General features: G+C 44.4%; 1 protein-coding gene across 1 annotated transcript in view; it reads right to left on the bottom strand.

The window, feature by feature from the left end:
* Positions 1-16,301, bottom strand: part of SSH2 (slingshot protein phosphatase 2) — a 356,650-nt gene that overhangs the window by 27,866 nt on the left and 312,483 nt on the right. The window contains 5 exon segments of the mRNA XM_040339439.1: positions 8,486-8,614; positions 10,958-11,051; positions 13,106-13,300; positions 13,384-13,449; positions 15,881-15,952. Of these exon segments, the coding sequence (XP_040195373.1) occupies positions 8,486-8,614; positions 10,958-11,051; positions 13,106-13,300; positions 13,384-13,449; positions 15,881-15,952 (556 nt within the window).

Genomic DNA, 16,301 nt, shown 5'->3' with positions numbered 1-16,301 from the left:
CTGCTGCTTGCTTCTGGGTCTTGTCCCAAGTGGCTTCCCTGCTGCTTGGTGAACACAGGTCATTCGCTCCCTTAGAACACACGCCCTTCAGAGAACACTTTGCATTTATCACAATAAATGTATAAGGCTCCCCAGAGGTAGAGAGAACCCCACCTCGTCCAATCATAGAGTGATCTGCCTAACGAGCGACAAACTGTATTCACCAAGCAGCAGGGCAACAACTTGTTGTGGGACCCAGGAGGCAGCCACAAGCACTGTAGTAATGGGGTCTACTATTGGAGTTGATAACGTCACTTGGCGTCAATTTACACAGCGTTTTACATATACATTGTACATGCACATCAGTCCCTGCCCTCAAGGAGCTTACAGTCTCAGGTCCTTAAGGGCTCATGCACACGGCAGCTCAATTAAAAAAAAAAAAAAAAAAAAAAATTATATATATATATATATATATATATATATATATATATATATATATATATATATATATATATATATATATATATATAAATATATATATAAATATAATATCTGCTTTTACAGGCATTTGAGCTTTTATTTCTCTGCCTAAGCTTGAAGTAGCTTGTGTTTTTTCTGTGCTCCTTTGCATATTTTATTTGAGATTTTTGGAGCATAAGCGGTTTTTTTTTCACAAACACTCCCCTCATTTTGCCTTTTTTATGTGCGTTAGAGCTTTTTTGCGTTTTTGGGCACTTGTGTATGTATCCAAACGCCTCTCAAAAATGCGAGTTTGGTGGGGGTTCTTCTGCCTGTAAACTCCTGAAAAAGCCATAGTGTGCATGGACACATTGGCCAACATGGAGTTTCCAGGCAGAAAAAAAAAATGAGCTCTACAAAGCTCAAAAGCCTGTAGGAACAGTTTCTTTGAGATGCATTGTGCATGAGCCCTTACTCATTCATACATACGCATACTAGGGCAAATTTAGACGGGAGCAAATAAACACTTAATTGTAGGAGGAAACCTTTTTTTTTTAGATGCCTTGAAAGTGTTGTTGCTAGGCAGAATAGTTAATCTTCCCACTTCCTGCACCTAGGTGCTTAATGCTTCCTAACCTACACCGCACAGACTCCTGGGAATGTAGTGGGTGTAACTTTCCAGGAGTCTGTGCACTCCCCAGTCTCAAAGAATCATGTGACTTGGACAGCACAGGTGCTGAAACCTGATCTGACACTGCTTGTGCAGCACTGAGCATGTGCGAGATCTGCAAGGCTGAAATCCAGGAAGTCCTACAGTCTGGCTTCATGATGCCCACACTTAAGGTGGCCCCAGTCAATTTCTATTTTATAAAGTGTCTAAATGCTGTAACAACCTAACAAAACGGACCTTAGTTTACAGACTAACTTTACTAGAATACATTAAGCTTGTGTATTACAGGGGTATTTATATTTAAAAAGTGAAATTGTGGCCGGAACTCCGCTTTAAATATCTAAACTGGTTGGCATGAGTTGACCAGTCACCACTGTTCATTTTTTATTTCCCCCAAGAAGAAGTGCAGGACACAATTGTGATCGCAATGATGGATCTAGTCCAGGGGTCTCCAAACTTTCAAAACAAAGCCAGTTTACGCCCCTTCAAACTTCAGGGAGGGGGCCGGATTGTGGCTGGGGTGAAAATCAACAAAGTGCTACTTGGTGGAAGTGCTAACCACTTATCCACTGTGCAGCCCACAGTGATTTTCAGCTTCTATGGGAGTCCAGTTATGTCACGTGCATAAATATATAGGTCCTATGCAAAAAACAGCCATACTGGGAATTTGAATTATGGATAAAATTATGGATAAAATAAAAAAACGCCCAATGCAGGTGAGCACCATGCAACATGCAGATTCTAAATGTTTCTCCCTCTGCACCAAAAACGAGAACATGGAATCCCAAAAAAACGCAAACTTATGCAGCAACGTGCCAAAAACGCACATGACAGCATATACGAGTGTAAAAATCTAGATCTGTATTGCACACTGAAAGGGTTACAGCTCGGTAGATGTAATCTGTTTGACAAAAGACCTGGTAAAGCTAAAGCAACACACAGAACTTTAGCATAAGAGCAAACAGATGACTTCATTCCCCGGGCTGTAATTGGACCCCTCTCTGAACGGCCCTTCCCAGGGCGGGGGAGGGGGAACAACCTGTCAAACCAGGTACACCCCCCACTTGGAGAGTTCACGTCTTCACAGATCTCATAGGAAAGGTGAGAAAGGGCAGTTTGCAAAGCATGAACACAAAGGACTGGGTGAAAGCACCAGGATGTGTATTTAGGGATGAAGGTGGCTCACGGCTGCATCCTGGAGTGTACCAAACGCACAGTCCTGCGCTTCTCCTATCCAAAAGGCATAACTCGTGACAGGCACACCGATTACACCACATTTCTATGACGTACGTTTCACAGATCCTAAAAAAAGGGACTCCAAGAACTGTATTGTATCGTCCTGACATGTTTTGGAGTGAGGAGGACAAGCTCGAGTGTTGGGGGTTTCCAGGAAGGTCTGATAGCATAATCCACAACACATGCTGGACTCTCACTGACCCTTATGGTTATACATCAGTTGTGGGTACAGGCATCAGGGGGAGAACGCTTAATAGACCAACACATTACACAACAACTGAAGTAAACTCTTCACGGTGATCAAGATGCTCCGGGTTGTTAGGTACAGCTTTGCAACAATTACGCCTGTAATAGCCCTTGTATATACAAAGTGAACATATTTTTTCATATATTTACAAAAGTAACAGTTATGCCATTCGCATGAATAGCATCTTCATGCAGACCGTGCAAGTGCACTGGATAAAGTCATAAGGGCCCTAAATGCATACACCTATTAGCCATAACTTTAGGACTGCCCACCTAATATTGAGTAGGTCCCCCTAAGCCACCAAAACAGCCCTGGCCCCTTGAGGGTTGGATGCCACTAGACCTCTGAAGGGTTTTTATTTTGCACTGTGGCAGGGCACATTATACTGCTGAAAGAGGCCAATGCCATTAGGGAATACCATTGGCATGAAGGGGTGTACTTGGCCAACAATGTTTAGGTAGGTAGTACCAGTCAAGTAACAACCACATGAATGGCAGGACCAAGGTTTCCAAACAGAACATTGTCCAAAGCATCGCACTGCCTCTACCAGCTAGCCTTCTTACCTGGTGCCATCTCTCCCAGTTAAGCAATGCACACACACCTGGCCATCCACATGATATAAAAAAAAAATAAACACAATTCATCAGACCAGGCCACCCTTTTCCATCAACTTTAGAGAAAACAGGTTTAAGCCAATTACACATGGATTAAAAGCCAATGGCGCCGCGCTGCTGTGTCAGCCAATGAGGAGGAAGAGTCCTGAAGAGACGAGGCTCTCGTGCAATATCTCTGGATTGAGATGGGGCTCAGCAAGTATTAGGGGGGCTGCTGCACACAGGAGTTTTTTTTATCTTAACCACTTAAGAACCCCTTCACGCCGATAAACATCGGCAGAAGGGCACAGGCGCGTACCTGTACGTTGCCTTAAAGAGCCCAGCTGTGGGGTCGCGGCTGGCGGCGCTCGCGACCTGGTCCGAAAGCTTCGTGAACGTGCCCGCGGACCCGATCGCTGCTGGTGACCCGCGATCGGTCACAGGAGCTGAAGAACGGGGAGAGGTGTGTGTAAACACACGTTCCCCGTTCTTCTGTGTGGCAGGGACACTGATTGTCTGTTTCCTGATATTGGGGACGATCAGTGACATCACACCTACAGCCACATCCCCCTACAGTAAGAATCGCTCCCTTAGGGCACATTTAACCCCTTAGCACCCCCTAGTGGTTAACCCCTTCACTGCCATTGTCATTTTCACAGTAATCAGTTAATTTTTATAGCACTTTCGCTGTGAAAATGACAACGGTCTCAAAAATGTGTCAAAAGTGTCTGATGTGTCCGCCATAATGTCGCAGTAAAAAAAAAAAAAAAAAATAATCGCTGATCGCCGCCATTACTAGTAAAAAAAAAAATATTAATAAAAAGGCCATAAAACTATCCCCTATTTTGTAAACGCTATAAATTTTGTGCAAACCAAACAATTAACGCTTATTGCGATGATTTTTTTTTACCAAAAATAGGTAGAGTACGCATCGGCCTAAACTGAGTAAAAAAAATAATGTTTTTTTTTTTAATATCTTTTTTTGGTGATATTTATTATAGCAAAAAGTAAAAAATATTGATTTTTTTCAAAATTGTCGCTCTATTTTTGTTTATAGCGCAAAAAATAAAAACCCGCAAAGGTGATCAAATACCACCAAATGAAAGCTCAATTTGTGGGGAAAAAGGACGCCAATTTTGTTTGGGAGCCACGTCGCACGACCGCGCAATTGTCAGTTAAAGCGAAGCAGTGCCGAATCGCAGAAAGGGGCAAGGTCCTTAACCTGCATAATGGTCCGGGTCTTAAGTGGTTAATGTATTCAATGCATTAGAACCACTATAATGCAAAGAAACATTTAGGCTTTAGTGCATATGGGTAAAAGATACACTAAGTAACAATTACTTCTGAAAACCTATGAATAACCTTTAAATTGCCTTGTCCTGTAAAATGTCCCCCAATGTCAGGTCACTCCTGAGACTTGTGACAGCTCCGAGGCACTTGCCGTTTCATCTGCAGCTTCCTCATCCGCTAGACCAAAAAATGGCCCCGAGGCAGATAAATCCCAGACTGGGAAAAGTGTGCCAGAAAAGCTCCCTGTAGTTTTGCCAAGCTGTGCTGTAACGCTGGAGGGAAGCTCACGTGTTCTGGTGATATTCAGTCACTGCATATTTGCTGATATCATGGCTTCCGCTAATTTTGTTTAGCAAAACTCACCCCCCCAAAAGGTACCATTTGGATTTTGGCAACGAGCTTTGGAATAAACTCCACTGGGCAGAGGGTTGCTTCTCCCCACAGGGAGTTCTAGCGCCTGCCAGAAATCATTCCCCTCCCGAGGGGTCCAGCTTTGAAGATATATCTTTCCTTCTACAACAAAGCCTGCCGATTCCTGTGCAGTTGGTTATCCTCCTGTTACTGGACCTGTAGATCAGTGTCCTTGCAGAGTAAACACTTTTAACATCCCCAGAGACCACAGCCAGTCATCAGCCATTAACCTCTCTCTGCCTCCAAATGCTGCCCCCGTTTCCTGCTCTCTGAAGTGATAAAACAAGCCACGGGGTTCCTCGATTTCAAAGAGAAAAAGACAAGAGCTGCCTACAATCATGTCCTCTGTCCCCAGCCATGGAAACAAAGCTGAGCTCAACAATTCACCAAAAAAAACAATGCGATTCAGTCTTTACTGTATGTTATAATCTGTCAGTATGGATGTATGGAAAGGGACATTCCCTTGGTGCCCTTAAAGGTACACCAAGCCCTAATCATGCTTAAAACAGGGGATCTCTATGGGTTGAAGACACACAATCAAAGACCAACACTGAGATTAAACTAAATGGTAAATATGCACATGTGATCATATCCTAAGCTGGTGTAAAGTTGTATTAAACCCTCTGGGTGTTTAGCTTGACTAAGCGCCAGAATACGGCGTGAAACGCGTTAGCCGTTTTGTCCTGTCCTTTCTACATTTGAAGTGACTATTTAGGATTTTTACATTTTAAATAAAGATGCCTTTAAACAGTGTGCGGCCGACCAGGACTTTTTACAAGTTTGTGCAGAGTCAGCACCCGTGAGTTCCATTTAGGGCATGTGATTGCATAGGCCCGAGGTTTGTGAGCTGCATACTTACTCTATATTCCCCAGTAAACCGTTTGTTAAATTTCTTACCCCAGGACTTGGTTTACAACTTTCAATGCTGCAGACTCCTACTTTCTTAGTGATGCTTCCCTGAGCTTCTGGTCTTCATAGTAAAGAATTACCAGAGCACAGCGCAGTCTCCAGTCAATATGTTAACTTGGAGAAGGGAGGAGCCTAGGCTACATGGCTGTGTGTTTCCAATGATGCACAGTGTGTAGGGAGCTAGAACTATAGTACCTGCATGCAACAGTGGCTTCATTAGGATGCTATTAGAGAAAGGAGCCACCCTAAAACAGAAAACTTGGGGCCAGCAGTCATGGCACCGGTTTAAACCATAAGGCTTCATGTGCACTTGGCTATTTACTGTGGCAAAATCGTGCTGCGATTTTCCCCCTGATGGCGTTTATCCGCAACCAGCGGTCAAAACTTTACTATCCTAAACGCAATTCTTCATCGTTCAGGAGAGGGGGGGTTGAACCTCAACTAACCGCAGCATCGCCTAAACTCCGCTAAAGGCGGGTATTGGACAGGAAATTCTGCCACTACGGCCAAATCACCAGCGACAGAGTGCCTTCCATTTACCTCTATGGAATCGTTCTCTAGCTGGCGCCACACCTTGATAGCAAGCAATGGTAGCGACATCTTGCGGGTCTCGGATAGCAAGGGAGCAATTCCATAGGGACAGACAAGCAGCTAGCGATTTGTTGCTAGTGACAGAATCACCCAGCTGACAGTCTAAATTTAGATCACAGTTTTTAATAGTAATCTTTGCAAAAAACAAGATTTCTATAACCCGTAAATAAGACTGTTACTCTGTAAACAGTACTTCTTAAAGGAAGAGTACAAGTGCAGAAGCAACCTTTAGCACCTGAAGAATAAAAACAATAAAAACTTACACTTCAGTATTGAGGACATAAAATCTCTGCAGCAATTAAAGTAATTGTAAAGTCTCTTTTATCCTCAATAAAAATAACAAACATGTTATACTTACCTGCTTTGTGCAGTATATTTGCGCAAAGCAGCCCAGATTTTAGGGTCCCTCTTCGCTTCTCCTGGCTCCTCCCTCCTGTCGGGTGCCCCCACAGCAAGCAGCTTGCTATGGGGGCACGCAAGCCAAGTCACAGCTCCCTGTGTCCATTCAGACACGGAGCTGCGGCACGGCCATATCCTCTCTCTCTTCTGATTGCCTGACTAACAAATTGACATCAGCAGGAGGAGCCAATGGTGCCGCTGATGTGTCTCAGCCAATCAGGAGGGAGAGTGTCGGACGGCTGAGACAATTGTGGTTTCGCTGGGGCTCAGTTAAGTATTAGAGGGTGGTGGTGAGGCTGCTGAACACAGGCGGCTTATCTTAATGCATAAAGATAAAAAACCTGACTTTCCGACTCCTTTAAGGGTTAAAGAGTGCCATATTTGTTTCTTTATGGGCACACAATATAAACCCATCACAATTCTAAAGAAGCCTTTAGTAGCGTTAGTACGTCTCCTTAGCGCATCCCCATACACAGAAATTTTTGTATTTGGTGTGGCCACCCATCCTCAGCAGGTCTAATGCAATGGGTCTAAATGGATATAAACCCAACAAGAATTGACCTTCAAGCGGCATTGTCAGTCATTTAGGGCCAGTTAAATGACCAGCAACAACAGTTTACAAGGGTGTATAGTACTGGGGAACTGTATAAAGTGTTTTAGTGGCTAATTCACTTTAAAGCGGATGTTCCACCCCAAAAATATATTAAAAGCCAGCAGCTACAAATACTGCAGCTGCTGACTTTTAATATAAGGACACTTACCTGTCCTGGAGTCCAGCGCCGTCCGCAGCAGAGCACGAGCGATCGCTCGTCACCCTGCTGCTCCCCCCTCCATCCACGCTGAGGGAACCAGGAAGTGAAGCGCTGCGGCTTCACTGCCCGGTTCCCTACAGCGCATGCACGAGTCGCGCCGCGCCCGCCCATTGGCTCCCACTGTGTGCTGGGAGCCGAGTGTTCCCAGCACACAACGGGGGGGGGGGGGGGGGCGACGGGATGTGACGCAATGCCCGCCTTTTGCCCGTGAATGCCGGGCCGGAAGTGGGTGCAAATACCTGTCTTTAGACAGGTATCTGCACCCCCCTCCCCCCTGAAAGGTGTCAAATGTGACACCGGAGGGGGGAAGGGTTCCGATCAGCGGGACTTCACTTTAGGGTGGAGAACCGCTTTAAAGAGAAATGCTAATGGGTATTTTGGGACTTCAAAAGTTTCATTATTTTTTTTGGGCCTTCCATCAAACACCTTTTTCATTCCATAAGATTTATTAAAGAAAGGAGTAACAGCAGCTACAGGAGTGTATGTTGTGCAAAGTATAGACTACACTATAATAACTTCAGACACCGTAATAGTTTTGTGTGGTCAGAAATGCAAATGGAGTTGCCTAACTTTCTATTACAGTAGAAGTCCTAATTCGCACACAATCAAACCACTTCTCCAAATCTACTAGACGTCACAGCGTGAAGAAACACCATCAATGGCTTGTAAGGTTCTGAATAAAGGAAGTTGCTTTCACTTGGTCTCATTTCACAAGGAAAAATTAAATTTCTGTTGTAACAAAGCAATATTCTGGAAAAAGCTGGACGGCGATACCACATAAAGATCTGACGTGACATACATTGCGGTGTTTCATGTTAGAACACACAATGCGTCACTGTCGGTGTGAGATAAATGACACCATTCAACACAGATCTAACCGGAAACTTACCAGGTACACATGGTCGAAGATCTCAGTTGGGCTATCCATCTGTCCTAAGATAACAATCATCTCGTTGTCGATAAACTCTTTGAATTCCCTCAGGTTACACACCATTTGCATTTCAAGCTCTGTCCGGATCTAATAAAAGGAAAAGCATCTTAATAGAATAGTTTTTTTTTTTTTTTTAGAAAAAGAAAAGCTTCACCCAGAAATAAAAAAGGGTCCCGTTTTCTCCTCAGTTTTTTTTTTTTTTTTTTAAACAGGGAGCGGGTATCATTTTCAACGGCACCCACTCTCACTTTCTAATTTCTTGCCTAGCTAAGGATGTGCCGCCTTGTAGCTGCGGACCTAATATTTAAAGACTTTGGTCAAGTTCTTCCTCAAGTTAGGCTCATGAAGAGGCAATACCACATACAGAGGTCAGGGTTGCTTTTCAGACTTCTAGTAAACTGATATACCCATACTCGATGGTTGAAATACTGGACCAATGTATATGCCCTGGAAGCTGCCCCAGGGGCATATATAGTTAACTACGTTGTCCCTCCCCCCCCCCCCCAAGACATTGCTACTCCAGTAATCTCCCGCTTACTTCTGGGTCCCATGCTGAGCAGGCAGCCCAATACGTTGTGAATACAAGAGGTCAGCTGCTCAACACGGGCGCCATTCAGACACTTTGCATTTTCTAAATGAATGCAAAACATTTTGATTGGACAAGGTGTAGAGGTGACATCACACCCTCCACCTCATCCAATAGGAGACCACATTTCATTCATTCAGAAAATGCTAAGCATTCTCTATATCAGGGATATGCAATTAGTGGACCTCCAGATGTTACAAAACTACAAGTCCCATCATGCCTCTGGGTGTCATGCTTGTGACTGTCAAGAGTCTTGCTATGCCTCATGGAACTTGTAGTTCTGCAACAGCTGGAGGTCCGCTAATTGCATATACCTACTCTATATGGTGCCCATGTTGAGCGGCTGACCTTCTGTGTTCACAATGCATCAGGACAACCGCTCAGCACAGAACTCTAGCAAGTGGAGATAACTCGAGGTGCGTGTCTACTAGTGTGATTTTCAATTTCCAGGGGCATTGGCCAAGTATGGTATATACATTGGTCTAAGCTGGATCAATATAGCAATATATCATTCCGGGAATTATTCTTTAAGTGGTTCTAAAGGCTAAAAATATTTTTTCCCCCCTTACCTTTGCATTAGGATAAATAAAAAAAAAAAAAAAAACGTTCAAAAGCCAATCCGTCCAGCCCCCAGCCCCCCCTCAACACTTACCCAAGTCTTCTCTCGATCCAGCACTGTTAATCAAATCCTGTGATGTGGGAATGGAGCTAAACTGTGTGTGCTTGCAAGTGGAACAGAGAGCTACTGTGGGAAGACGGCAGAAGGGGAGGTAAGGGACCACCCTTTTTAAAAATGCGTCTGTTCAGAACTACATGGTACATTGGCACCATGCGGTTTACACCCCGAAACCGCACTGCCTTTTCAGATGCATGGGGTGCCATTAACAATGGCATTCCTGCCCACCTGATAAAGAGTGGCGCGGTTTTCCTGTAGGTCGGTGAAAGTGTGAGATTTACACGCGTTCCTAGAACCACAATAGTGTGAACCTAGCCTTAAAGCGGAGTTCCACCCAAAAGTGGAACTTCCGCATTAAGCACTCCTCGCCCCCTGGCATGTCATTTTTTTGGGGGGGGGTGTCTCTTCCTGCCCTACATCGTCCTTCCCATCTTCGACCGCCTAGGCGACTCCTCCTCTCGCCCCTCCCTGCCAGTGATGATCTTCTGGGACACAACTCCGGTCCCAGAAGATCGGCTGGCCAATAGGAGAGGGCCACGCGAGTCGCACATGCGCAGTGCGCGCCTGGCCGTGAAGCCGCAAGTTGTCACGGCCGGGTGCCCACAGTCATGACGGCGCAGAGGAGGAGGGGGAGAGGAGCGAGCCTCCGGGCGGCTGTATTGCTTGACCGTGAGGCAGGTAAGTATCAGTTTTCTAAAAGTCAGCAGCTATGCTCTTTGTAGCTGCTGACTTTTAATAAACTAAAACATGGATGGAACTCCGCTTTAAAGCCTAATCTTTAAATTAAAATTATGTGCAATGTTTGCAACTTTTAAAACTATATTAGTTAACACTTCCAACCAATCTAGGATTTCAGCTATATACGTTCACATGCTCACGGTGCAGTATCCCATTTGCAAAAGATAAGCAAGTGGGGGCGATACACATACCACTGGGCTTGTTAGGAGCAGTATCCCACATGAAGTTTATTTTCCAGTTCCCCACCACTCCTCAAGAGCAGCAGTAAGGTCCTGTGCTAAGTGCTCAGTTAAAACTGGCACTTGACATTTGTAGGAATGGAAAGAATTAGAAATATCTAATGGAAAGGTCTTCATTCCAGGGTGTCAATGTTTCAGACAGATATATATATATAAAAAAAAAAAACACACACAACTCTGGTCTTGCTCACCTCTTTAGATGTAATATTTTCCAGATCTTTTTGCATCATGATTTCTCTTAACTTAATTTTAATTAGACGTTCTGTGCGTTCTCGCTCTGTCGGTCTGTAAAGACAAAATGACAGCAGTTAATTCCCTGTATGTTTTGAGACGTGTTATTGCAGAGACAGGTGGTACGAGGTGTACATTCCCCATGTTATGTGAACACGGCATGATTCAGACAGCAGCCCTCAAGGTTTTCATGGCCGCTTCAGAATGGGACATGTGTCCCTACTACCTTTCCCGGGTCACTATCATCCAAATCCATTTATGGCCTTGAAAAGAAGCTAATCGTCCTTGCATTCCTCTAACCTTGATTCCTGAGGCCTTATCACCCTCTGCAAAAATAGCTCAACTACTCAGCAGGGGAAGAGGAACATCAATGCTGGGACATTGCATTTCTGATCAGGAAATTCAATGAGCCCAATACATAATCGGAATGTTCTACCTAGGAGTGCCAATAATCACATTGCATTAAAACACTTTTTTTTAACCTCCACAGATTCGATTGAGTATGAACCACTAAAATCACTAATGTACATTTAAAGTGAAAAGCAAGATCAAATTTACACTCATGACAAGTTTTTCACCTTGACGTAGAAAATGCTTTCATTGACAGTTCTGAGTGCGAGACCGGCTCCTGCAGTCAGAGCTCAAAAACGATAAAGTTCAATAGGATGAGCACCAAACAACGACTTTGGGAATAGGGCCATTTTTTCTCATCTAGAGAAAAGCTCAGATGGGCTGGGACCCTGTAGATAGATTATGTGGTTCTCAAACAACAGAAGCCGAGGTTTGAGCAAAAGAGTCACGTTGGATAGCTGGGCAATTGAAGCAGGCTTTCAAGTGCCAAAAAGGGGAAGTTCTGTTTTCCTCCTCCCAGACTACATTTGCCACATTACTTTCTTTTTTTTGAGGGGGTAAGGGTGTTGGCTAGCGGGTACCTGAATTTGACAGATACCCACTTTCCCACTTGTGGTCAGATTACTGCAGTGACCTGAGCAGTAGTTCACGCCCCCTCCAGCCTTCTGGGACACATCACAGGTCCAAATACAAAAGACTGCAGGACCAATCACAAAGTGTAGCGCGGATTGCGCATGCACAGTTGGAATCCAACTGCGAAGTCACAATGCTTCACTGCCAGTTTCTCTTAAGCCCAGAACACACTAGCCATTTTTTTTTTTTTCACTCAACCCAGTGTGCTGAATGAAAAAAAAAAAAAAAACTTGAGGAGCCGTTGTACTCCCAACCTGATGTTAGTACAGCGACCTCCCCGCTGAGCTATTGTGTTCTGACAGCGGGGCGGCCTGCCCCACCAGAACACACCGGTCAGCGCTCTTAGTCATTGACCGAGAGCACTGATCAGCGGACCCTTTTCAGTCATGCCTCTTCCACAGAAGACAGGCGATCAGATAGCTCCTGTCATACCAGCTGCTGCTGACATGGGCCAAATGTTGGTCTGTTTCTATTGCGTTGGCCAATACCGGCTAAAATTTGGCCTGTGTGTACGGCCCTCGCCAACACCTGCACCCGAAGCCGATCGTAAAGACGCCAACACCTGCACCCGAAGCCGAGTGTATAATCGGATGGGGGCGAGGACAGCGCTGGATCCAGGGACAGGCAAGTGTCCTTATATTAAAAGTCAGCAGCTACAGTATTTGTAGCTGCTGACTTCATTATTTTTCTCTTTGGAGGGAGACTGGAGCTTCACTTGAATGTGCATTTAAAATGATTCTGAGGTCCTTCTCCATGGATTACATTCTTCTGAGCTGCTTTTGTGTTTCCACCAACTTGTATAAAGAGACAAACCATTCATTGCAAATATCCGTGTACACAAGGCCTGTGGCTGATGGACATGTACTGCGTCTGATTAATTAAAGACACTTCAGACACTTCCACATAGAAAAGCATCCAACATGGCCGGACCACTAAGCTCACATCGCACTGGTAAAACATTCAACAGCGGTGACATCACCGGTCTGACCTCAGCCTCATTTGATTGGACACTGTACTTTTCCCCCCTTTTCCAGAGAACACTGGATAGTGAAGTAAATAAAGCTGTTTTGGGTATTGAGAATTCACGTTTATTCAATTCCAGAAAATAATGGCAGGTAACTTACACATCAGTGAAAAGCACAGGAGAATCGGAGCGATGGGACTGCACATCCTGCATAGCATTCCATTCGTTGACTGAAGTCTGGTCAGAGTTGATGTGACTCTCGTAATAACTAACCCATGTTAGGAAAAGGCTGCCTGGGTAGTAGTTGTTGGCACGGGCTACCTCGCAGGCTTTGTGCAAGCTTTGCAGTGCAGACCTGAGGAATAACAGGTTTACGTGAGTGGAATGTCCAACAGGAACTTTGTGTTGTATAACCTTTGGTGCCCACACCTTACTTACCACATGGCTTGGACAGACACTGGCTTGAAAATGTGAATCCTGTTATCTGTTGACACACTGAACCCCCTAGGAAAAGCAAAGACAAACCATTTATTCACTTCCAAGGAAGATTAAAAGTTATCACAAAATGCTGATACAACACAACACCATGAATGAACATTATGGGCATATTAAAGTGGTTATAAAGGCAAAAGTTTTTTTTTATCTTTATGTATTCTATGCATGAAGATAAAAAGACTTCAGTGTGCAGCAGCCCCCCTAATAGTTAACTGAGCCCACCTACATCCAGTGATTTTGCAGGGGTGTCTTGGCTGCCCGGGACACCCCTCCTCATTGGCTGAGACAGCAGCACAGCGCCGTTGGCTCCTGCTGCTGTCAAAGTCAGTCAGCCAGCCAGCCAATGTGGAGATAAAGGGGGTGGGGCCAGGCCACAGCTCCGTGCCTCAATGCACACCAAGGAGCTGTGGCTAAGGCTGCCCCCATGCTATGGGGGCACTCAACAGGAGGGAGGGGCCAGGGGTGCCGAAGAGGGACCCAAGAAGAGGAGGATCCAGGCTGCTCTGTGCAAAACCACAGCACAGAGGAGGCAAGTATAACTTTTTTTTTTTTGTTAAAAATAACAAACACAAGAGACCTTATAATCACTTTAAGTCTTTCTATAGTCAGACAAGACCAACACAAACACAAAAGGTCAGCAAAAGGAGAACTTTGCATCACGGAAACAATGATACCAATAATCATAAATTAATCCTTATCTCACAGAAACTTGATAGTTTGTCTGTGACCAGGGGTTGGCTGGTAGGCAATGATAATGACTATATACAAAGTCATTCATACACAACCAATGCTTCCAGCAAGACTGACGGCTAAAGTAAGGCTGGCCATACATGAGTCATTTTGACTCAATGCTCCCATCCACACACACAATCTTTATGGGGGAATTCCTCTGTAAGAATACACTGATCAGCTCGGACGACTAAAGATAACTAGCTTTAGCTGGCAGTGCTGATCAAGGATTTTTCAACAGGCTGGCAGTACACGATCGATTGACGTGTACAACCAGCCGGCCCATACATGGATCAAAATTTGTCCGGTTCCTGATGAACTGACCGAATTTCAATCCATGTATGGCCAGCTTAAGAGCCAACAGGCAGGGCAGCATTCCTCCTATAAAGATGATTATTTTCTTTTGCTTTTTAAGAACGATCTAATGAAAAAGCACAACATTAGTTAAGGCTACATTCTTACTAGCCACAGTGGCTGGTGTGCATTGCAGTGAAGGCAGTGTTGATGCGCCGATCTCAGCGCACCGTACACTTTTTTTTATGAACTTTATTGAAATGTTACAGTAACTGCACTGATCTCAGAGTGTACTGCATGCAGTACTTTTTTTCCCCAGTGCACACCACTGGAACGCAGTGGCGTGAACCAGCCACAACGGAGACAAGGCATTTTGTCTCGTCTTGCCATTGTGGTGCGGCGGGACTGTGCTGGAATAGCCACCCAATGCAGTCCCACAGCACCGGATTTGAAAACTTAGAATTTGATGAAGCCACTGAACAATAAAAACTTTTTTTTAAGGATGTGTACCCTATTTTTCTTCATCTGCTGACTGTCATAAGCAACAAAACAGGACAAGACACCACTGCATCATGGGGAGTACAGCCTGTGTTACCTGCCTCAAGCCTGTCCAGCTATGACATGCTGAGAAGCAGCGGTCACAGAGGCGCTCATTATGGGGACCTAGGTTCAATGCATGCCCAGTCACCTGCCCTTCATCGGCATACATGTGCTTCCACTGAGGAGACTCTTCAAATTTTAGAGTTAGGGTCTGCAGTACACAGGGAGCCTTGACGGGGCCTGCAGCTTACGCATATATTTGCAAATGCGTGCAACTAAACCCCTGTTTTTAACGCACTGTTAGACAGGTGAATTTGGTTGGTTGCTGATTGGTTGGTAAGTTGAGCTTGGAAACAGTTTTTTGACGAGATTCAAAGCATGGAGCCTACAAAACATTCTGTACGTAAAATTTGGGCAACCCTATGTAGTACGTTTCATGCTTAAAGTTATTTAGCTATAAAAAGGAAGAATTATTTATGCACGGACAGCTGAATAAACAGGACTGGCTTCAAAGACGCCACAGAACAATGCTATGAAAATGTATTTTAAACAACTAAAAATCAAAATCAAGTGCTAGGGGCAATAAAGGGGTCCCGGCTTAGGAAGCATATGCAATGAATTAATGGTGTTGCTTATTCAGCTATGTTCCAGTGCTCTGAGAGACGTGGGTACAGTTAAGTGTCATCTGGAATCGTGTATGTGGGACAGACTAGGATACAGTAAAAGGTCACTTGAGGAATTGGCGAACGAGGAGTGACATTATTAGGAGTGAAGAACGCGTCGATCATACTGTGCAGCCAATGTAATAACTATAATAAGAACGTAGTGTTTAAGGGGTTTACAAAGAAAAGCGTGACATAAAATCATTATTTCTTACCCATCGCCATCCAAATGAATAAGAGTGTCACTCCAGAGAGGAAGAACGAGCCCCATTGTACAGGAACTGCTAAAATACAAAAAAAAAAAAAAAAAAAAAAACAGGTTATAAACCAAGTACTGAGAGAAACAGAACACTGCATGCTGCTTTCTATAGCTCAGCAATAGTTGTGGAAATACATGTAATACGTGGTTATATGCCTGGGGAAATGGAATTACCAGACATAAAACATTACAGTAAAAATATCACTGCCTCCAAATGAGACAATATTGTATTTCTGTACTGAACAAAAAGTAACAGAACAATTACCTCCAGTAAGTATTGGTAGTTGTGCACGACACAGCATAACAAAGTCAAATAACATTCTGATTTCTGGACGCATTCGTGTTCATGAGCGTTTGAGACCAGTTTAAATGCACGC

This window comes from Rana temporaria, chromosome 2 (genome assembly GCF_905171775.1).
Source record: "Rana temporaria chromosome 2, aRanTem1.1, whole genome shotgun sequence".
Classification (NCBI taxonomy): domain Eukaryota; kingdom Metazoa; phylum Chordata; class Amphibia; order Anura; family Ranidae; genus Rana; species Rana temporaria.
Note: the sequence above shows the minus strand (reverse complement) of the source record. Positions and strands in the feature narration are given on the sequence as shown.